The sequence below is a fragment of the Dermacentor andersoni genome, chromosome 9 (genome assembly GCF_023375885.2).
Source record: "Dermacentor andersoni chromosome 9, qqDerAnde1_hic_scaffold, whole genome shotgun sequence".
Taxonomy (NCBI): Eukaryota; Metazoa; Arthropoda; class Arachnida; order Ixodida; family Ixodidae; genus Dermacentor; species Dermacentor andersoni.
This window is the reverse complement of record NC_092822.1, coordinates 6926375-6949232: the sequence shown is the minus strand read 5'-3', so window position 1 is coordinate 6949232 and position 22858 is coordinate 6926375. Positions and strand designations below refer to the sequence as shown.

Here is a 22858-nt window from a genome sequence, read left to right as displayed (position 1 = left end):
AGATTGCTTGCTTGCCCCTCATTCTGCGCAGTACTGCCCATGGAGTAAGTCGCTCGTGCATGTCTTTGTTGGCGGCGTCGAAGTTGTTCCTGGCCACATGATTTCTCCGCCTCATTTGACTCGGTGCTTAAACGGAAGATGGCTGATGCGCCCGCTGATCATCGGCAATGCATGATATTGCTGGTGAAAAGAAAGTGCACTGCTATAGATTTCGAAACGACGTACATTATCATGAAGGACTAAGATGGTAAAAAAGTGCGATTCGGTAAAGAAGTATGGACTATCGTAATCGACAGTGTTGGCAATCATTTGCTTGGCAGAGAAGTTCGACAAGGAAAGCTGCTCTGTAGACACTTGGCGCAAATGTGTTCAAAAAGGTGCTTACAAGGAGGTGGTAGAGACCTCTATACGAGTGGTTTCTTGGTGCCCGTGCCATGAACTTGCCCATCATCGGGCCAATTCTGGCCACAAAGGCGAGGCAGTTTGCCTTACTCATCAACACTGTGGGCTTCCAGCCAGGTGGCGGCTGGGTACATCGCTTCAAAGTGAGGCATGCCATTGTTTACAAAGCCGCCACCGGCAAGGGGGCTTCGCTTGACACGGAGGCAAAGCAGAAGTGGGTGGAGGAAACGCTGCCCTGCGTCTTTGACAACTACATTGATACCAATGTATATAATGGTGAGGAAACAAAACTGTTCTTCCAGATGTTGCTGTCCAAGACGCATGTACTCAAAGGAGACATGGGCAGCAAAAACAGCAAGCTGCGCCTCACCATTTTTGTGCGCCAACCTGGACGGGAGTGACAAGTGCCCACATTTGTCATTGGAAAATAAAAAAAAAGATCCCTGCTGCTTCCACGGCGTTACCAGAATACTGGTGTGCTACTGTCACAACCGCAAGGCATAAATGATGCAAGAACTTTAAGGCGTCGCTCTTAGGCGCACGTTCCTGCGATGAGCATTGCCATGCCTCAGCGGCATAACCAAGCGAATGAGCACAGCGGAAGATGAAAGGGCGAACACGGAGCGGGGCATGAAATATGGCGAGAGGGAACAGAGCGCAAGGAGGAAAGCGGAAGGGGAGAGTGCAGCGGAAGCGTGAAGAGGAAAGCAGAAGAAGCCACCATGAAGCACAACCAGATGGCACTCATATCCGCACATCTATGGCATTGGCTGTGTGGGGGAAAGAAAAAAAAAGAATCAGAAAGCTCCGCTTTGCGCATAGAGTTTGCCTTGAGTGTTTCCCTGTAAAGATTACTGTTGCATAAGCTACAGTTGCCGAGAAGTGGCAACTGTGTGGCCGGTCTATATATAGCACCACGCGTCGTGGCTATGGCAGGCGGCGTGGTGAACAGTGCGATGCCTCAATATATCACGAAATGAAAACACATATACAGCTGCGCTAAAATTTCGCATTAGGCAGTATTGTAATCATTGGTGATTTTTTTCGCGATTGTCTCTTGGAGTTGCATCAATGTACCGAGCCATCTAAAAGGAAGGTAGCACTCATCTTAGGTAATTGTAGTGCCCACCACTGCCTGCCCAAGCTTTCATGCGTGGAAATGTCTTTTCCTGCTGCCAAACAGGCCAGCAGGCTTGCAGCTCATGGACGCGGACTTGATCGCCAATTTTAAGGCCACATATCGTCACCATGTCCTGAACAAGCTAGTCTTGTTGATAGACATGGCTACACTGACAAGCAAGGAGCAACTAGACTTGAAGCTCTATCTATTGATGGCCATGCAGTTTATCTTTGGTGCGTGGTCCGAAGTAAGCACTTCTACAGTGCGGAACTGCTTTAGGAAGGCATGCTTTGTCCGAGGCAGCAGTGACATACGGAGCCTGCAAAGCTCCCACTGACAAAGTGATGCCTGAACTTTGGTCACAGTGGCCGACAATGCTTCAGGACTCAGAATTTCTAAATGTGGACGACGCATTAGAAATGTAAGAAGTTCTAACCGATGAGGCGATCATCGTGAACGTGCTTGCAGCGGACAGCGAAGCCATAGTAGGGCAGGTTGCCTCAATGTTGTCCTCGCAGGAGGCTGTGCAGATGATTCAGTCCCTTCGGAGCTTCATTCTCGCGAGAGACCTTCCGCCGCACTATGTGGAGCACCTGGATACCTTGGAGAAGGATGTCGGCAAGCTTTTTGTAAAGCATGCAAGGGTGAGGGATGTAGGGTTTTCTTGTGCAAGCCAGCGAGAAGTACGTGTCAAGATATTTGTGACGATTTCACCCCAGTGTTTCTCCTGGATTTCTCGAGCTGAAAGGCAGCCACAGCAACCTTCTCGCATATCTTTTAAAAGGCTCCTTCTGGGGCCCCCGAAGAGATACCTCAGCAGAGATGTCACTTACCGTGTGTGACCCCTCTTTGCAGTTGTTATGGCAGTGCCATTCCTGAATGCCGACAGCCTCGGCTTGTTACATGCGAACGGGGCGCGCAGGAAGCAGAGTTATACAGTTAGATGAACCGACGCAATCAGCCGGCTGGAGGAAGGTGGTGGGCAGGAGCTCTGGCCTTTCCACCATTATAGTTTTCCCACAACAGCTCTGCCATCCCCCTATTTTGCTTTTTTTTTTAATGCAACCCGGTTATAACAATTATTGGTTATAACAATGGAATTTTCGTGGCACTTGAGTATTGTTATAAGTGGGTTCGGCTGTAATACTCATTTATAACCAATTTAGCCAAAGTAAAATTTCGTTAAAGTTGGCCTTAGAAAATAAGCTTTACAAGCAACGGTCAGAATGCTCAAGGTGCCTGGGCACAAGTGGGGAAGGTGCACCAACGGCACTCACGTCAAGGGAGGCAAGGCAGTACCAGCAGAACACGTGTCGACAGCGCTTGCACATCATCTGGGCACAGCCTTCATCTCGCTCAATGGGAATGCGACACCGTGGACAGCGCTTGATCAGGCCAGATTCTTCGCCTGGCAGGTTGGCCCTGCATTGTACAACAAAGAAAATGCTCTGCTCAATTCCCCTAGCAAGGAGTGAATCACACAAACCATGTAGAGAATGTTTCATCCTCAAGCACCAAACGCTTGTAATACATGCGCTGTCCAAGCATGGGTGCTCTGGCCTTCACTTGTGTGAGCAGGCAGCAGTGAAGCTTTAGCCAGGAAGTTATTGAAGTCTTTTCCTATGGAAAAATAAGTTTTAAAATTTTATCTTGTAGCTCACTACAACCTTTCCGACTGACACAGTGACAAGAAGTTGGAAAAAACAATAATGTTGAAGAGTACAGGTAACATTTCATATAGATAGAAACTTTATTGAAATGGAAAATATTTGAAGGAGGGGTGGTTGGAGCCTCTCACTCCAAGGCCCCACTGGCCTCTGCAGCCTGCCTGACCTGGCTAATTAAGGACTTTTGTCCTGCCAGGTCGGAGCGGGCGAGCTGTGCCTCCCACTGCTCCATTGTGTTACTGGTATTCGGCCTATGAGGGTGCTTAGTGCACTCCCAGGTTATATGTATTAGGGTAGGTATGCCACCGCACCAAGGACAGTTGGCCCTACAACTAGTGGGATACATGGCGTTTAGCAATTTTAAATGGGGGAATACCCCGGTCTGTATTTTGCGCCAATCGGCGGCCTCTTCCCCGCTAAGTTGTGGGTGAGGCGGCGGGTATTTTCTGCGGACTCCGCGCTGATGAGCAAGGATGTCTTTGGCATTTAAATTGGTGGAATGTTGCGAGGGATAGTGCGGGTGGTTGGGGTTAGAAGAGGATGCCGTCGCTCGGTTAGTGAACCCTCGAGCTAGCGCGTTAGCCTTTTCATTCCCCTGTACCCTCGCGTGGCCCGGGCACCAGAGTAGGCGATGATGGTGGTTGAAGGATTTCGGGATTATCGCGAGGCTAGCCGCAGTCACGTGCCCCTTCAGAAACATGCAACATGTCTCCTGGGAGTCCGTGACCACGACCGAGTCCCTTTGCGAACGCTCCGTGTGAGCGAGTGTGATCGCCACTGCTAATATTTCAGCCAAGGTGGGGGATCCCGCCGTGGCCGACGCGGTAATATGCTGTTGGCTGATCGTGTTCACGACTGCCAGGGCATACCTCCTTTGGTAGCGCTGCCCGGTCGCCTCTGCATACACAGCTGCGTCCGTGTAGCACATGTTGTACCTATGGTTATTAGGGTACGCTGATTGAATGTGTCATGCGCGTGCTTTGCGCCTTTCTTTGTTGCACTCGAGATGCATATTCTTTGGAATTAAGGGCTACTGTAATTTTGGATCTCATCGAAGGAGGGAGAGGTACGGCCTGCTCTGTGAGATAAATTTCATATAAGACCTTTCGATTCGTTTTGCGCATTTCTGAATGTTTATTGCACTATTGGCAAAAATTCAAACAGACAAGTCTATACAGCTAGAACGTGCCAAATTATTAGATTTGCCTGCATGTTTTCAGTGACCTAATTCAGTCTGTGAAAGATACACTTGGGATAACATTATCTGTGACAACTGGCTACATACAAAGTAACGATGCCACAGTCTCATGTTACTCATAACAAGTGTTCCGATTAGTTTTTTTCCTGTCCATGTATAATTTATGCCAATGGTATGTGCTACAAAGCAGTGCAAAAAGAAACCAGTGTGCAAGTAAAAACCTTCTTCATTATAATATTGCTTAATAGTGTGGGCAGCGGCCAACCTTCTATAGAAGGTCTGCAACATGAAAAAGACATTGTAACTTCGTGTAATAACTAACAGCACAACACAACCTAGTGAGCTGGGAAGGCAATTACTAGTTGAATGTGCGCTGCTAAAATGCCGCTCGGCATAGGACTTTGGCACAAGTGTCCAGTCCCACACAACAGGTCAAAGCTGTGCACTTAGTACGCACTCCAGCATATAAGTGCACCATTAGAGTGGCCTACGTTGGGCACAGGCAACCGATAAAATCGGCAGTGCATGCATCATATGTTGGAATTTCATCTCATGTTCATTCAAGCCCAACTTATACTAGCACTAGTGACTCTTATGGCATCTTCATGACTGCTTGTTTCAGAGCTCTCCAGTGGTGCTGCAAGTTTGTGTAAAGCAGCATATTCAAGCTACCCTGCAAGATCAAGCAGAATCTAAGGCAATCAGGCTTCATTATGTGCACTGAACCTGGCTTAGTCTCATGATAAAGCTTAGTTGCTGCCTTGCATGACCTTTGTGGTGCTGCTGAAGCACTTATGACCAGTTAAAGATTTCGTTCGGATGTAATAAAACATTAGCAGCTCTGTCTAACCAGAGCAGCTCCCCTCCCCCCTACTGGCACTACTTAGTATCTCTTCTTCCTTGAAAAGGTACTGTGACAAAAATGATAATGTATCTGGGCTGCCTGCACTAAACTGTGCAGCAAAGTTACACTGTAATCTGCACAAGTTGATAAAAAAATATGCTATCTGCAATTGACTACTGCATGGATTTGAACTTAACTGCGGCAAAATATAATGCAAACATACTTCATGTTTTGAGCTAAGTGCCTGGTTGTTTATTCTCCACATCTAGCGCTCACGTAGAGATACAGTTGAAACTCGATTTAACGAAGTGATTACCGCGCTTGAATTATTTCATTAAATTGGAAAGTTCGTACAATTGAGAAAGGAATTTTTTGCTCCTTCAAAACCTAAAATTCTAACGTAGCCACATGCAAAAGCTACTGTGGCATTGTATTTACCGCTAATCCAGCCGTATGTCACACAAACCATGAAATAATGGAAGCAACCACCGCCACCCCTAACAAGGCGGTGTTGAGTCCACTGTTCCGTGCATGGGCGTGGAATGCAGCCCCGTCAAAATAAAGCTAAGGCCGTGACTAGGGCGCCTAGAGGGTTTAATGCGATAGCTTTTAAGCGCACGCTCACAGAAAAGCCCTTCTGTGTCAAGATTATAAAGAAATCACCATTTTCTTAATCACTTATTTCAGGAAAAACTTCGTTAAATCGAGTTCGGCCAAGCTAGTTTCATTAATTTGGGATGATGACAACATTGAACCCTATGGGTACCTGCTGGGGAATGGAAATTTCTTCGTTAGATCGGGAACTTCGTTAAATCTGGTTTCGTTAGATCGAGCTTTAACTGTAGCCCTAATGGAGTACAAATGCAGGTACAAGATGCACTCACAATTCATCTTCAGAAAATTGCCTCCGGAACTCGTCACAGGACTGGTATGCGTGCCAACGCTCCTTGCATGAGGAGCAAAAGGTGAGCTTGCACTGTAAAAAGGAAGGGGGAAAGCTTTAATTCACCAGACTTAAAGAACAATGTTTGAGAGGTGTCGCTATTATGCAATGCTAATTCTCCCAGGCTAACAGCAAACCAAACATGTTTAGTGATGAAAGACTGGTCCCTTGGAGAGCTGCAGCGAGTTATGCTTACCTTTACTTGAGCCACAATCCATATCAATGTAGGGAAAGCATGTGTAAGCAAGACCTTGCATAACCTCTAATTCGAACACACTTCGAAACAAACATACCTCAACAAACAGCAACACACTGAGCTCCAGTGCAGAGAACCCCGACAGTATAGGTCAACTCGATTTGCCTTCCCAGTCTGCCCAAGACGTCGCATACGCCAACACTTATTGGCTGAAAGCAGTGTCTCGGGCAGTCATGGGCAGTTCAGAACAAGTTGAAGACACCCTATTAATGCACGTGACAGTAACAGTTTAGTGCAATTAATAATTGAAATTCAGATTAGTTTATGGAAAAATAGAAGCTTGGCTGCAGCTGTGCTTCTGATACAGAATATAAATTAAATTTATGAGGAGCACACCTCATTAGCCAGAACAGTGAGGCCAGTGCATTATCGTGAAAGCATCGCACCTTGGAACAGTGGACAGGCGATGCTTCACAATCGCGCAATGGTGGGAAGACACGGCAGATGCTCTCACATCCTGGACCAGGGCACCAAGTTTGGTGGGGGTCCATCTCCACATCTGCACAAGTTGTTTGAATTACATTCACACTATGGACAGAGCACGTGCATAAGATCATGCACTCTTGGTAGCGAGCAGATTTATGCATTGCTGTTGCATTAATTTGAAAGACACTTGCAGCATCATACCATACATGCGGTCATTGGAACACATTAGTACACTTACTTCAAGCGGTCATTTCAAAATTGGAAATATAATGAATTATTGCCAATACAGAGTGCACAAGTATTAAGGGACTTGCGGTTGTACTTGTGCTCCGAAATTAATTATGGGCAAAGTGTGCAAGAAAATAGAAGTACTGGAAAGCAGGTGCCTGTTTGGATGCTAGCTGCTCCAAATACGGTCTTGTTCCAATAGGTGAAACATTTTTCAGAACTTGAGTGTGGAGTTTGCACTTGTGAATGTCATTAAACTCGCTGGAAAGTCAGTTATATTAGATGTCTTTCATGGCTATCAATTAATTGAGGTTGCAATAGATGTGCTAAACCTAGATTTTCAACGGTATAATTAAGTTTCACCTGAAATGATGGCAAGTTGCAAGGTCACGCAACAGTGACCATGGGTTTCTATTTTTTTCATTGTACAACTGAATGGCATACACAGAGCATGGTTGTCTTCAATGGAAATGTCTGCAAGTCCTTCATTAAGGGTGCGCAGCTGTTACAACGAGCTTTTGCTCATAGTTTATGTATGCAACACACAGAACAAACAAGTGCATACCTCGGTTAAGCTTGCATCGGAGGTAAAGCTCTAGAACATCCCTTTCGACAAGCTTTTCAATCTGTAAGAAAGAGGAGAATAAATAAGCACATAAAAAGCATCAAAATATGCTATGGCACATATTCTGAATTGAGGTAGGTGCCTCACCTCTGAAGACTCAAAGACACCTCCACTTGGGCACTTGTCATCCGGACATGGTATGTACGCATTGCCATCGCGAATGCTGACAGTCAGGTACTGACGTGTGCACTGTAACACAAAAACACATTCCATGTTATGCCTTTGCAAAGGTTTCTTCTCCAAAGTGGATAACCAAGGGTGCATAACTTGGGAAAATATAAAAAGAAAGCTGCAAGAATGTGTGGACAAGGGTTTTCAGTAACGTAAGCAGTGTTCTCCCCAAGCAAGCTTTTCAATGGACCCAACGCACAGAGTGAGCCAAGTTCATGTTACAGGTATTTCACACACTCGTACGTGTGAATTTCCTCATCACTCAGAAGCAAGAAACCTGTAACTGAAAATGATTCTTTAGCTATAAAAATTTATAAAGGTGAGCAGCTTTCAGGGCTGAATTCAGTGCGACTAACTTTAAGAGCACTGCGGGTGTGAACTGGCACAGCCTGCCTGCAGGTATCCGTCTAACCGACTATTCGGTTTAACCGGAGGGAAGTGAATTCGGTCTCGAACGGGTTATCCCGATTTCAAGAAATGGATATTCAGGATATCCAGTACTAGTTAGCTGGATACTGTATTTTAATATTCGGAAACTAATATTTGGTGTTGCTAATAGCTTATTCAAATTTTTGTTTCTATTACATGTATAAATATTGCAAATATATTGCAATAAGAATACAAGAGAGAAAGAGGTAATTTCAGCGAGAGTACAGAAGAGCAATTGTCCGGCTATCTGAATATCTGGATACTGTTAAACAAATAAGCACTTTGATTATCCGGTTTTCAATTTCTAATTACTGGTGAATCGAATAACCGGATAACCAGTTTCTCAGCCAAAACGGTTTGATGTTGCTGCACTAGCCTGAACTATCATATCACAGACAGACACTTGCACTTGGCTATGAGGTGAGCAGGACAGTTTTCAAGAACGGGCCACATATATTCTGATATTGTATTGCTTTTTCAATTTCTCTGAACCTCGCAAGTGCACAGAAACAGCATCATACAACTGATAAGCTCCGAGTATGCTCACCCCCACTAGCACACACAAAATGCTGAACTCACTAGGGGGGCAAGAAAATGTGCTGCCCCCACTGCCCAAGCACACAGCCTGGAATGGTAACACTATGGTTCACTGCGACTTTTGCTCACACAATGTCAGAGTGACGACAGTTTTGTAATAATTTGCTGAGCAGACCAATTAGAAGGTAATCAAGGCAGAAAGCTGGGCTAGTTGGTGTGACATCATTAATCAAAAGACTAGCGCAAATAACAGGGACACAGACGGAGGAAGCGACAGGACGAGCGCTAAACATCAACTGGGGTTTTACTGCGAGAGAAGGTACATAAATACATTTCGGTGGTGCATGCGCACACAGGGTTAAAACAGTACAAGCACAATCTAATAAAAATGTGGCAAACTATTCTGCAAGTACATTTTTTCTTTTTTGGACAAGGCAAGTGATGTCGTGCTGCCACAGTTATCACCTTCCCTGTCAATGTGATATGCCTCGCAAATCTCGCGCCCCCACCTTGTACCTCACACACGTGGAATCAAACGCAGGCATGCACCCGCACCGCTTACGATGCTTGGCCAAATGGCCGCCCCCCGCTAATGAATCTACCAGCGTTCGGTGCTCTCATAGCCGTTCATTTAGGCAGCGGCCAGACTGCCCCACATAGCATCTACCGCAAGAAGAGGTATGTGCCAAAAAACATGAATGCAAGTTTGTACCCTGCATTGTTGGGGTCGTATACCGCATACCTCTCTCTTGCGGCAGATGCTACGTGGGGCAGCCGCAAGCGAAATTCCTTCCCTGCGTCCTCCCATATCGGACCTCGAGGATCACGTGACGCATACGTCACAGACACCACCTTCATTTTTTTTCTTCGGCGCTACGCTCTGCTGCAGACAGATATAATTCAGTACTACACGAATAATGAGTCAATACAAGCTGATCGCAGAGCATGATCAGGCGCTGGAACACGGTAGAAAAGAGCATAGTTTCGGTACTTGCGCACGTGACTGCACGACCATGGAAACAAGCAGACGAAGGGGATGTACATCCAGGGTGTCTACCAACCGGGAAAACCGGGAATTCTCAGGGATTTTGAGTTGTCTGGAAAAACTCCGGGAAAACTCCGGGCATTTGTGCCTCTATCAGGGAAAATTAGCTGTAATGTTATTGAAAGGGTCGAAAGTCGCGGTAATGCTGGCTCAAGCAACAGACAGAAATCGTAATGAATCGTCTTTGACGTCTTGTCGTCGGCTGGAGGAGTTGCCAGTGTACAGTCAACGACAGACTTTCCGGATTCCCGATAATTTGGACGGCTTCTCGGCACCACCACGTACCCCATAGAGTCAATGTATCAGAACGTCTGAAATTTCGGACACAAGAACTCTTCGCCGTTCGATTTTACGGACGTTTTGCTGTGACCGCAGGTCCGAAACGGCATTAATCAAAGCCACCACTGCTGCAATTTTGATTACCTCGCCGCCTGAAACCGGCGCTCTCGCATGCAGATCCGCTGGCAGCCGTAGCTAAAGCCCCTCCATCCACGCGCCACCGCCGCTTGGTTGGCGGAAACCTGGTCGGCGGAAACGTGTATGGAGGGGCTTTGGCCGTAGCCACTGCTGCGGCAACGCTAGGCCTAGCTGCTTCGACGCCGTTGGGTGATAGACAGCGGCGATTTAAGCAACAGTGGCTTCTGGACTGACGTCGCAAACACAGGGTGGCCTGTAGAAAGTCGTCAGTCCGGAACGCAATTTTTAATATTCATTTTCAGAAAAACATAATTACTTGCCGTCATAGTTTGACACAAATCAGAATGCAAAAAAGATATATTCAAAATTTTATTGACATCAGTGGACATCGATAAATCGCCGGAGTTGCCATTTAAATAAAATCAGCATGCATCGGACTTCTGTAGCCACGTACACTTTTCCTCCACAAGGACATGCCTCATAATCGGATCGTAGTTTTGGCATGCATAAATCTCGGAAATTATTTAAGATTAATTAACACGTCATGATACGTAAAAATGTGAGCCGATCTCGAAGATAGTACAGTAAAATAAATTCATCGACGAATACGATACTCTCTAATGCGAAAGTTTTCATTTCGCGATGTATTGGCTAGCACGGACAATGTCTCGTGTGGCATGTTGTAAACGGAGCGATGTGTGACGAGACCGTCTCGCTAATGGGGAGATTGCGAGGCGAGCTGTAGGTGACGTGTGGGCGCGACTGACAGCAGCCGCCTCAGACAGACCTCCGCTCACGCAGCGCTTTGTTTCCATACAGACGATGCGCGCTACTCTGGCGCCATCTCCTAGCCATCATCGCCGCAAAGTCCGTCTGGCGCGGCACTACGGTATGAGCAACTTTAGTGATAGAATGGTGTCGTAATATAACTCGCATATAATACAGTAGGGCGTGGTATACAGCATACATATACTCAAATATAGGCGTAACTTCAGGGCGACGCCGATGGCAAAAAGTCGCTTGGAGTGTCCACATAATTGCTATCGCGATAAAATTAAGCCCTCGGTTTCCTATTTTCCTTGCCATATGGAAAGAAATACTGCGATTGCTTTATGCTCCGACTTGATCATTTTCCAGAGGCCGCCTAAATGGCATTCTGGATCTGTGCTCGTACAGTCAACCACAATATATTACGGAACACGATATCTGAGAAAACGGCTGAATATCTGCGCAGCCTCACAACACAGCCTAGTATTCGCATTTACTGCCTCTACCAGTGTATGTGAACAACAGTGTTATTTTAAGTTTTACTGACTACTGTTACACGTTGCTCGGAAATTGAACATTTTCTGAGATCCCGTGGCCAGTACAATTTTGTGATTGACTGTACTTGCCTGCTTAATTTTGGAATTACCTTGGCGTAAGCCAAACAGTTTTCTTGGCTCCTGTGCTGCACCGGCAAATGTCATCTAATATGCGGTAAGACGCCGTAGTTAGCAGGCTGGACTAGGACTATTTAGCAGTAGTACTGCTTGTCGATGGCGATATCTTTTGACAGAACTGTTTATGAATGTGTTTAGCCAAAGCGAAACTATCCGACTGAATACTCTGCGTATGTATAAGCTGGCGTAAACGTCACGTACGGTATTTCTTTGTACATCTCATGCAGTTTTTTTTTTTTTTTTTTCTAGACGGGAGGACGTCGGGTGCACAGCGTCACGCGTACGTCATGCTCGGAGGCTCCCCGTGGAGCCGCCGAGGCCGTCACACAGCGCCGTATTCCAGACGGGCACACCATCACGTCTGCGATATCCTAAATCGATGCAAACATGCGACGGACACCCGCATACTTGCTCCGCTTCCTTGCGACACCAGCAGCAACGACATCGCCGAAACCAAGCACGGAAATCCGTCGAACGTGAAAGCGATGCTGTGCCGTATCGGAGGGCGCGACTCCGCGAGCGTTCACAGAACGCCACTGATCAATGACGCGCCGATGGCCGCGAAACATCGACGTGAGCCATCCTTCCTTCCTCTTTCGAAACAGCAGCAGCAAAACTGCACGGGACCCGTCAAGGGCATCCCCCGCTTGTTTAACGTCGCCTTGAGTAAAGAAACGCGCGAGCGATTACGGAACGTTTCGAGAAGGTTATGGAGTGACTGATTGAGCAGCCAAGTGAGCATAGATCAATAGCTGCGATTTTACAGCACTTGAAAATATCGACGTTGCTGCACTCTAGCATTAACATATGTTAGTGTAAAATGTACGGAATGCCATCACGTGGTCAAAACGAAGGAGCCGACTGGTCGGAGGCGACTCCAGGATTTCGCACGATCAAGTGCAGCTGACATCGTCAGCGCAGTTTGGTTCCTTTCTCTATAGTAATATATCACCAGCTTTATCGCAATCCCGTGCGATGCGCTGACAGCTATGGCAATATTACCGAAATGAAAGCGGTAAATCGTTTCGGTGTCACGTGGGAAATCTAACGTGAGAACGGAGTTGCTTCTCGCTGTATTTTGGTACAAGCGCGTCACTGCAAATGTTGCTTAATTCAATGTGCCAGTGAGAATTTTTTTTTCCTGCTGTGAATCCGTAAGCAATGCAGCTTCTGCGGTCTCCGTATGTATCTCACCATACTGCACAAGGTCTGTAACGCGAGTAGTAGACACGACGTTGTATATTAGGCGCATACGGTAATTACTAGCGGCATAGTGCCGTAGGGCAATGTAAAAGCGCACGTATTTCCTTAGAACATGGATCAGACTGGGCTTTCATACTGAAACACAAAATCTAATTAAGTGTTATAATATAGACATGCCATAGTTATGTTTCGCCTTTTTAAATTCTGGCATTCACACCATTCAGCAGCCACGAGCCGTGACGACATGCATGCCTAATGAGAGAGCCACTCGCTGGAAGTTTTGGATTTTGAAGTTTTGTACTCGACACTTAGCACGGACGTGTGAAAAGCTCGCAGACGCTGCCACTTGGCATCGGCACACGTGCGTCGCACAGTTTCGACAATCGTATTTAGACGTAGTTGTACAAAACCAGGCACGTGGCGTGCTCCACAAGATGTCACAGGCGCCAGCAGCTCCCTGGGCGCGCACGTGGAGAACACCCACAGTTTGGCGAATCTCCAACGCTTACCTGTAGGCAGAAGTAGCAGCCGCAGCGCGTCATCCGGTACAACGCCGCCGACGGCACCACGGTCAAGCAGAGCCTGCACAGCGCCAGCAAGGGTCGCTGGGATGCGTCGTCCGTCGCACCCTTCGGCGCGGCCGGCTGCTGCGGGTCGCCGAGAACATCGTAGACGCTCAGGGACCGCTGGGCTCGGTGCTGGGGCGCCTTGCAGCAGGCGCCCGAGTAGGTGTGGGACTTGGGCAGCGAGGCCAGGGGCAGGGAGCCGGACGACGGCGTCTTGCGGTCCCGCGATCGAGACACCAGCCATCGGAGCAGCGAGCGCCGTTTCTCGCGGGGCTGCTGGGCCATGGCGGTGGGGCACGGTGCGGGCGGGCGAATACCTGGATGTGCACAGAGACGCGAGGGCGCTGCTGCAAGTGGCTGCCGTATACGAACACGCGTAGCCACCGACGGGAACACTGTACGTACGAAAGACTGGGTTCTGCGCGTGCACAGGCTGTTCGAATATTGGCGGCATTGAAGAGTTATTGACACATGATAAAGCGGTACGTAACTGGTAAGGCCCTTTGCGCATGCACGTCACATACCGCGAATCGCTGTGAGAGTCACGACCGATAACCGTAATATCTGCTCTTGATAGAGTTATTAATTTGCAAACTTGGTGCTTTTTTTTTAAATTCCGAATTTCTGAATATTCTTGTAACAAAATTAAAGCCTTAAATCGAAATTCCGCTACCAACAGTCACTAGAATTTAACTTTCTCACTCAAATACAACAAATGTCATTAAAATCGGCACAGTGGTTCTCTCAAAAGAAGCGTTTCTGCGTTTTACATGTATTTGAATTCTAGGCCGCGTCGGAGTTGGGCCCGAGCTAAAGCTTTTACGAGGGCATACCGCTATGGGCACACGCCAGAAGACGCTCTGCACAAATGGAATTCGAGGCGAAACCAACCGCTCACCAAAACGACGTGCGGTCGCGACAGCCTTGTCAATGTGTCTCGATATCTTACTTCGAATCATTTATCGACATTAATCTGCGCATAAAGTTTCCGATAACAATCACCAGGGGGAACTCTGCGATCGTTCAGCCTACTTAGTTCAGCCACCGTGGGAGTGATGGGTTTTGTCCGATCTTCGCGCGTGGGACGCTCTTCTCGTGGCTTCCTTTATTGCGCTTTATCTAGGCCTAAATTTTAAAGCAATCTATACTTCTTTTAGCGCAGAAGCGAATAAGACTGGGCAAGCACGCACGATCGCTGCTAATTGCAGTGGTTCCGCATGTCCGTGCGTCCTTGGCGTAACGGTTTCAATACAGTGGGCACTAGTTCCCTCTAGTAATTGTGTGAAACTATGATAACATCTGCACGTGTCACACTTGGCGTGCAACCTTTCAGTAACCGCGTTTTGTACGATTTGCATGCGAGTTTTCGCTGAGAACCGCAGCTTCCTGCGCGGCTCAAGCTCCTCATGCGCAAGACCAATTCATGTCTTCGCATCGCCAGAGCCGTGCACAGTGTTGGACAAATAACCGTACCTTATTATTGCAAACATGCAATCTAAGCAACTGAGATTAGGACGTCCCGGAAAGCAAGCAATGGTAGAAATTAGGCTAATTTGCTGCCACGCAGCGAATTTCCGATCGAAACCTCGGATTCTCCAAGGTCGCTCGTACGCCCAGAACGATGACATTTGGCCACGCGGTCGCCATCGCGCTCACAGAAACTGGCGGTGCACGCAAACACAACACTGCAAGCCGATTTGCACCCGTGAGGGTGCTTTCTGTCTAGTCAGCTGACACACTCAACGGGAGTGCGAGACCAATTTGCGCCCGTCGGGATGTACGGACAGCGCGCCGCGGCAAGTGTGCGCCTCCTTTGTGCCGCCGCAGATCGATGACGCGTACGTGCGTGCTGTCCGGCCGCAGCAGTGTCGCGATCGATGTCACGCACGGCCGACTCGCTGCTGCTGCACTCCGTGCGGCCGGTAGCAACCTCAGTCGCGTCACAGCAACAGCATATACAGCGGTGTACGTATATGCCCGCGGCATATACACCGCATGATATACGGTATACATACGTGGTGCATATATGGTAGCAATCTCGTTTCATTTCGCACCGCCAGCAAGGCATGCCTTCGCATTTGCCGGTTTCTTTCGGCAAAAGCATGGAGTCAAACATCCGTTGCTATTGCACGTTGCTGGCGACGGCAGATGCCACGATGAAGGCGACGGTTGCAGCACGACGACGTCCTTCGTTTCCAAAAGAACGGTGAATTGGGCCTTCAGTTGGTATTGATTCGTAATTGCTACAGCGCTTGGATGCTGTCGTTTCGCGTCTCCTCGTCGCGCATTGCGCTGTAGTGGTAAACGACAGAAGGTGCGTTCCGCCCAAAATTCGCTTTCCTCGCAATTGCGGTAAACAGGAGGAGCGCCCCAAACACGCGCGCTGTCGAACGGGCGCCGCAGTGCCGTCGAGTGTGCGAAACATTTACGTAGGACTGGTGGCTTGCCTTGGCTGCACACGGAGGACAACACTCGCGCGTTTCCCCAAGTCTTTTGTGTATGTCCAGAAGAACAGTGCTGCTCGGAGAGGGCACGCGTGCCACCGACGAGTCTGCGATCGGACGAGAAGCATGCGACGCGGCTGGACTCCTCTACATCGCCTGGGGTTGTTCTGCAGCGACGACGTTGGATCTCGACCCGAAGTGAGGAGGCCCGACCGCGTTCGAGTGAAACTGGCTGCCTCACCGATCTGGGTCCACGACGTGCGACTGTCCAAACGTAGAGCGCCGTTACGCTGATGGCTGTTATATCGTGCGCACGTTTAAGCGGAAAAACAAATGCTCGCGATCGAAATGCTCCTCGAAGCATATATACGCTAGTAAGAAGGAGAATACCGCTGCACTAGTTCGTGCACGTGTAAAGAATTACTCGACTTTAGCGCAGAAAGCAAACGACTGCACAAAAAAAAGAAGAAAAAAAAAAGACATAAACGGGACGGGCGCCGACTAGTAAGTAAGTAAGTAAGTGGTCTTGATCCCTTTTGACTCAGGGCAGGCGTTTGTCAACGCCACAGGAGATGTTCAGAGTACAAGAAGGAAAGAAAGTAAGGAGAGAAAACACATAAAAGAACTTAAAACACAGTTTTGTCACAGTCTGTGAGTTCGTCTGGTTGGTCCGGTTTGTTGTATTCTAGGCTCCAGTCGCCTCGGATTTCACTAAAGCCATGACAATCCAATCCGCCAGCGCTACCGGTTCAAGTCAGCGCTCGTAAAGTGATCGCGAGATGGCGCGCAACGTGCCGACAATCTAGAGAACAAAACAGAGAAATGGTACATGCAGTACGTCGGAGAGGGATAGCCCGGTCAACCCACTGCTTTCGCTTGGACAAAAAGAGTGGGAAAGGGCTGAGAAGAGGGTAATAAGTAGCACATCGGCAGGCCCCGATGGTATTCCAATTACGTTAATAAAGAAATTGGGCCCGAAATCTAAGAAAGCATTCAGGGAGGTGGTGAGCAAAATGCTAGTTGATAGTAAAGTACCTGACGAATGGAGGCTAAGTAGGATGAGAATGATATATAAGGGAAAGGGGGACAAAGCTGACATAAATAACTACCGGCCTATAACAGTGACGTCAGTGGTTTACAGGGTGGTTATGCAGATTATAAAGGACAGACTGCAGGCATGGGTAGAGAACGAGGGGGTACTTGGAGAGCTACAAAATGGGTTCCGGGAGCATAGGAGGCTAGAAGACAATCTGTTCTCGCTAACACAGTGCATTGGAATAGCCGAAAAGGAACACAGACCCCTATGGCTGGCTTTTTTGGACATCAAGGGAGCCTATGACAGTGTACTTCAAGAGGGCTTGTGGGGCATTCTGGAAACTTTAGGAGTGCAAGATGGAGTAACCAATTTCTTAAAAGATATCTATAAAGGTAACCGGGTGATTATACAATGGGAAAAGCAGGTTTCGGAGCCTGTAATGATTCGGCGGGGGCTTAGGCAGGGGTGCCCATTGTCACCTCTGATGTTTATACTGTACCTACAAGGTTTAGAGGCCAAAATACAGCAAAGCGGACTCGGCTTCAACCTATCATTTTTCAAACAAGGAAAATTGATTGAACAGTCATTACCAGGACTGATGTACGCGGATGATATTGTATTAATGGCTGACAATGCAGGAGATCTGCAGGAATTAATGGACATATGTGGTACAGAAGGAGACACATTAGGCTTGAAGTTTAGCAAAGAAAAATCAGCAGTCATGATTTTTAATGATAACATTTGCGGCAAGCATAAGATACAGGAGGCCACGCTGGAGATAGTCCATAAATACAAGTACCTTGGGGTGTGGATAAATAATGGCATTGAGTATCTGACAGAGTACGAAAGATATCTAACGACTAAAGGTAACAGAAGTGCAGCGATTATGAAGAGTAGGGCACTGTGGAACTACAATAGGTACGAGGTAGTACGAGGGATATGGAAGGGGGTAATGGTACCAGGCCTGACTTTTGCCAATGCAGTTCTATGTATTAGAACAGAGACCCGGCAACAGTTGGAGATTAGGCAACGTGGTGTGGGTAGGCTCGCTCTGGGAGCACATGGCAAGACACCAAATCTTGGAGTGCAGGGGGATCTGGGACGGTCTTCTTTCGAGGGCAGAGAGGCTAGTAGCAAGATAGCATTTGAGGAGCGATTGAGAAAAATGGGGGAAATTCGGTGGGCTAGGAAGGTTTTCAGTTACTTATACACGAGGAATGTTGACACGAGGTGGAGGAAGCGAACTAGAAAATTGACAAGCAAATACTTGGGCAGTAGCGGGGGGACAAGTAAGGAATCATCTGTCAAGAAAAAGGTTAAGGAGACAGAGAGGGGTATGTGGAGTACAGAGATGCAAACCAAATCGGCATTGGAGACATACAGGACGTTTAAGCAAGAAATAGCCAAAGAAAATATTTACGATAACTCTAAGGGAAGCTCATTGTTGTTTGAAGCCAGGACAGGTGTACTGCGGACTAAAACGTACCGAGCCAGATACCAGGGGATAGATTTGGTGTGCGAGGCGTGTGGAGAGGAGGAGGAAACGGCTGAACACCTGATACTTGCTTGTAAACAACTTCACCCTGCAGTTGAATCTAACGGGGAACTATTCAAAGCTTTGGGTTTTAAAGACAGTGAATGTAGAATAGACTTTGAACAGGTAGAAATAACTAAACGGAGACTATCTGATTGGTGGATAATATCAACGCAAAAGTAAAGGAGTAAATACATAGGTATGCATGCATATAGAACCATTAAAGGCTAGGTGGCGCGCGCCGCCGCCGCCCGATTCAAAGGGCGGCGGCGGCGCCCTTTGAATCATCCCTTTGAATCATCCCTTTGAATCATCCATCCATCCACCCATCCATCCATCCATCCATCTAAATCGTTTTCATTGGCTTCCACCAACACAGCCGACGTGCTGCATTTGCATATACTGCATAGCATCGCGTACGAAGGAAATTCAGCCCCGGCACGGCTACAAGGGTTACAGCATTGCGCGTTCACAGCGGAATATTGTTAAATTCACGCGCAGTCTCCCGGTCACCAGCCATTCACATTCCGATGCGATATGACGTAACGATGCGTTTGAGCCAATCGAATGTGGACGCCAAATTATGCGGGTAATTAAAAGACAAGCGTCAGACTTTCACTGTGGAGTTTGGTCGCGCAGTCGTTACGGGAAAAGTGTTTGCGCGCAAGCATTGTGCAGTGGGTGGCCGCGAAACGCAGAAGGCAAAGCCCCGTCAAACTGATCCTCCGTGAACATTTTTTCTTCCGCTGAGTCGGCCGAGTTCGGTGAACACCTCTCGTTTGCGCACGAAACTATGCGTCCAGAGTGCAACGGGCTTTGCATGGCAGGCGCAACAGCTCACTAGCGCGAAAGAGAGCAGATGTCATGCATTTCCAGCGCATTATAAGAGAAGAAAAGAAGAGGCACCTGTTGTTTCTTCTCTCGATTTTGTTCCCCCATTCCTTTAAAGCGCCGGAAATGCATGAACTGTCAGTGTTCCAACTATAGCCCAGCAGGCGTACTTTTCGCTGCTCGCAAGCATGATCCGCCCGCACACCGCCGGCGCATGTGGACATCACGTGAACAGCACGCGAAGAGCAGCGCTTCATTGTTCGGCGGAGGAGCTCACGTGCACGACGGTTTTTTTTTTTTTCACCTCGCAACCCGATACGCTGCGCGCGATGAAATAAGCCGATCGAGAGCGAGTCTTCCGAGCAGCGAGACTGTCCCCCTTTCCCAACAGCGGAAAACCACTGCGCGAAGCCGCGCTCATTCAATGCTGCAACAATGCGCGACACGAAAATGGACCGGCGACTGAGCAACGCGAAAGTCTCGCTCATGCAACGCGTGGCGGCCGAGGCGCTTTTCTAAATGTATCTTGCTTATCTCTACAGTTGACAGGTGTTCGGTATCTGCGGGTCTCGCTGGGTTCCCTTCACATTCCATTATATATGGTGTGCCGAGTGGTCACCAGATTTTTATGCTTCAGCAAACATGTATACATGCTTCATCGCGGTGCGAATATTTACTCTGGTTTGTTTTTTTGTGCAACCAGCTCGAGCCTCAGCAAGGCAACGCACCGCGCGTAATATTTTACCTTCTTTCTTGCCATTCTACACGGTTTGGCAAGGCATTTTCTTGAGCGAGTTGGTTCGTAACAGAAGCGCGAAAGAAGCAAGGACTTGTCCGTTTTTCATCTCTCTTGTTTTTCGATTCCTCGCATTCGATCTACTGTCTTCGCTTCTCTCGTTTGCTTTCCGATGACTCCTGGCTGCCTGTTTACAATCTAAGCATCCACGCTCCAGTGGTGTCGTTGTCTGTGGATGGAAAATTCGGATTCTAAAGGATGTGCGCGCCTTTGCTAGTTGCACGCAGCGGAAGCCGGAAACGCGTCACAGGCGTCGGGGCACCAGCCGCGGCTTCAGAGGCACGGCTGCATTTGCGCTGCTCACGATGCAAGCGCCTCGCATTTCGCAGATGCGCTGTCGCTCAAAGGCGCGCGCGCCCGTCCTTTTCTCGCGCGAGAATGCTCGCTTTTGTTGTTACCGCGAGCTCGTGTGTCCCAGAGCTTTACATTTTCGGTCGCTGCGAGCGATTAGCCTTCAACGCAGCACGCTTAAAAAAAGTTTACACCCTTCGGGGCTTGTCCCACAACGATAATAGTCACGCGCCTCGCTTGCGTTTCTTTTCTTGAAGCGCTCGGTATGCTTTCCTGTCGAGAATGCTGTGTCACGCTGCTAACGCGCAAGCCGTTCCTGACTTGGAAGTACGGGCTCGCAGCGTTAAAGGGGTATACTGACACAAAAAATCCAAGTCGAGTTAACGTGCGAGATCGATTTATGTGGGCGCACACACACACATTGTCTGCAAAATATAAGCGGCGGATATAGCTTAGAACATATCTAAAATCAAAATTAAAGTACGCGTGCGCGCAGCCAACCGATAAACGTAGCACCTCGCGACATCGAGCAAGGAATGCAAACAAGCGAAAAAACACTACGTCACGAGTTTGCGCTGTCAGAGTTAAGCCAGTATAGTACAGCTGAGGAAATTGAATCAGCGATTCTGGAGCTTAGTTCAAATAAGTCTCCTGTGCCAGACGGTCTCCGAGGTCTCGGTGCATCTCTATACAAAGCCTTTAGATCAGAAATGGCAGTCGCACTTGAAAGGCTGATTAGAGAATTTTATGAAATGAAAGCAACTCCTACATCCTTCCGAGCGTCGCACGTAGTACTAATTCCACACAGCTAGAACTGTCCTTGAATGCTGCGACGGAATGTATGGGCGCGTGGCCATGTTGCAATTAGATCTGCACAAGGCGTTCGATAAAGTCGTACACGAAGTTTTCTTCTCGATCCTAGACCATATCAACGTTGGAACCGTTATTACAGAAGGTGTTAAACTGATGTACAATGGTTGTATAGCGAAGCTGATAATTAATAGGCAGTGAAGTGATGGTATTCCTGTGCAGTCGTCTGTGAGACAACGCTGCCCTTTATCTCCCCTGCTTTTCGCTCTCTACCTCGAGTCCTTTTGTTTGGGGCTGCTGAAGAGCCCAAACATCCGGGGTTACACTTTTCATAAAACTGAAGTTCGAGTTTTAGCATATGCTGATGATGCAGCAGTGTTTTTGTACGGACCATGACAGTGTTAAAGCAGTTGTACAAGAGGCTGTAAAATTTTGTACTGCAAGTGGAAGTGCTATTAACTAGAACAAGTGTCTTGGTTTTTGGCATGGGAATCGGCAATACAAGCCGGAGACTTTTTGTAGCACCAGGCACCTACCTAGGTGTGCCACTCGAACATTATCGTGATAGCAAGCAATACTGGGACAATGAAGTAGTGCGAGTGAAAATCCAGACCGGCAAATGGGGAGGGCACAAATTTTCAATGTTTGCAAGAGCCACTGTGCAATTTGTTTTTAGTCGCTAAAATCTTTTACGTGATGCAAGCGTTATGTCTGACGAGGATGTCTGTGCAAAAGCTGCATAGAGTATTCGCGATGTTTATTTGGGCTTCAACATGGGAACGTACAAGTCTAGTAATCTGTTCCATAGAGTGTTGAATGGAGGGCTGGGGTTGTCACATTTGTTCCTCAAACAGATTGTAAGCAGGTTTCTTTTTCGCGTGATCAAAAGGATGCCTTTCTGAGAACAATGATTCAAGCTCGACTGCGCGATTCATTGCCTGATTATGTCGTGTCTTCCATGTATACGGGGCCAATGCCTTTAAGTGCTTTTTTGTGTGAAGTGGTCGCGCCTTTCCAAATACTAAAAGCGAGATTTTATAGTGAATATCTGGCCGCTGTTACTAGTAAGAAGTTGTATAAAGATCTTGTTGATGTATTCTTGCCTGTACCGTTGTACCGTACAGTATTTGTTTTAGGTTCAGAACGAGATGTTCTTAAGAGAGTTAAAAGAATGCCGGTAAGAGCTTCTGTTAAATCTTTATTTTTTCAACTACATACAGGCACTCTCCCAGTGAAACCGTGGTGCAAAGCAAAGGCATTTTTGTACCTTGGTCTGCGAATTGCTTTATATGCAAAAAAAAAAAAAAAAAAAAAACGGAGACGATCGAGCATATCTTTCTGGACTGCCACGACGCAGTGTTCTTGCGGGATATTCTAAAACGCAACTTTAAAAAGGATTTGCCGTTAAGTGCTTTTGGGATACGTTTCCTGCCATGCGCGGAACCAGAGGGAGTGCCTGTCGACCTGTTAATGCTTCTGTGCATGCATAGCGTGTGGCGAACGCGTATGGATATTAGACATGAGCGCATTGTTCAGGCCCCAGCACATGAATACTTCATTGAAAGTGTGCTATATATACGCGAATTTTTCTGTGCAC

At 47.7% G+C, this 22858-nt stretch overlaps 1 protein-coding gene across 3 annotated transcripts in view; it reads right to left on the bottom strand.

Annotated features, from left to right (window-relative positions):
* LOC126526934 (probable E3 ubiquitin-protein ligase RNF144A-A) overlaps nt 1-22858 on the bottom strand; it is a 52093-nt gene that overhangs the window by 10846 nt on the left and 18389 nt on the right. For all 3 annotated transcript variants that reach the window (XM_055068453.2, XM_055068454.2, XM_050174644.3), the window contains exons 2-7: nt 13463-13836; nt 7797-7898; nt 7650-7710; nt 6817-6929; nt 6116-6207; nt 2800-2944 (exon numbers count right to left, since the gene is read on the bottom strand). In XM_055068453.2, coding sequence (XP_054924428.1) covers nt 2800-2944; nt 6116-6207; nt 6817-6929; nt 7650-7710; nt 7797-7898; nt 13463-13804 — 855 coding nt within the window. In that variant the 5' untranslated portion in view covers nt 13805-13836. The remainder of the gene's footprint in view (nt 1-2799; nt 2945-6115; nt 6208-6816; nt 6930-7649; nt 7711-7796; nt 7899-13462; nt 13837-22858) is intronic.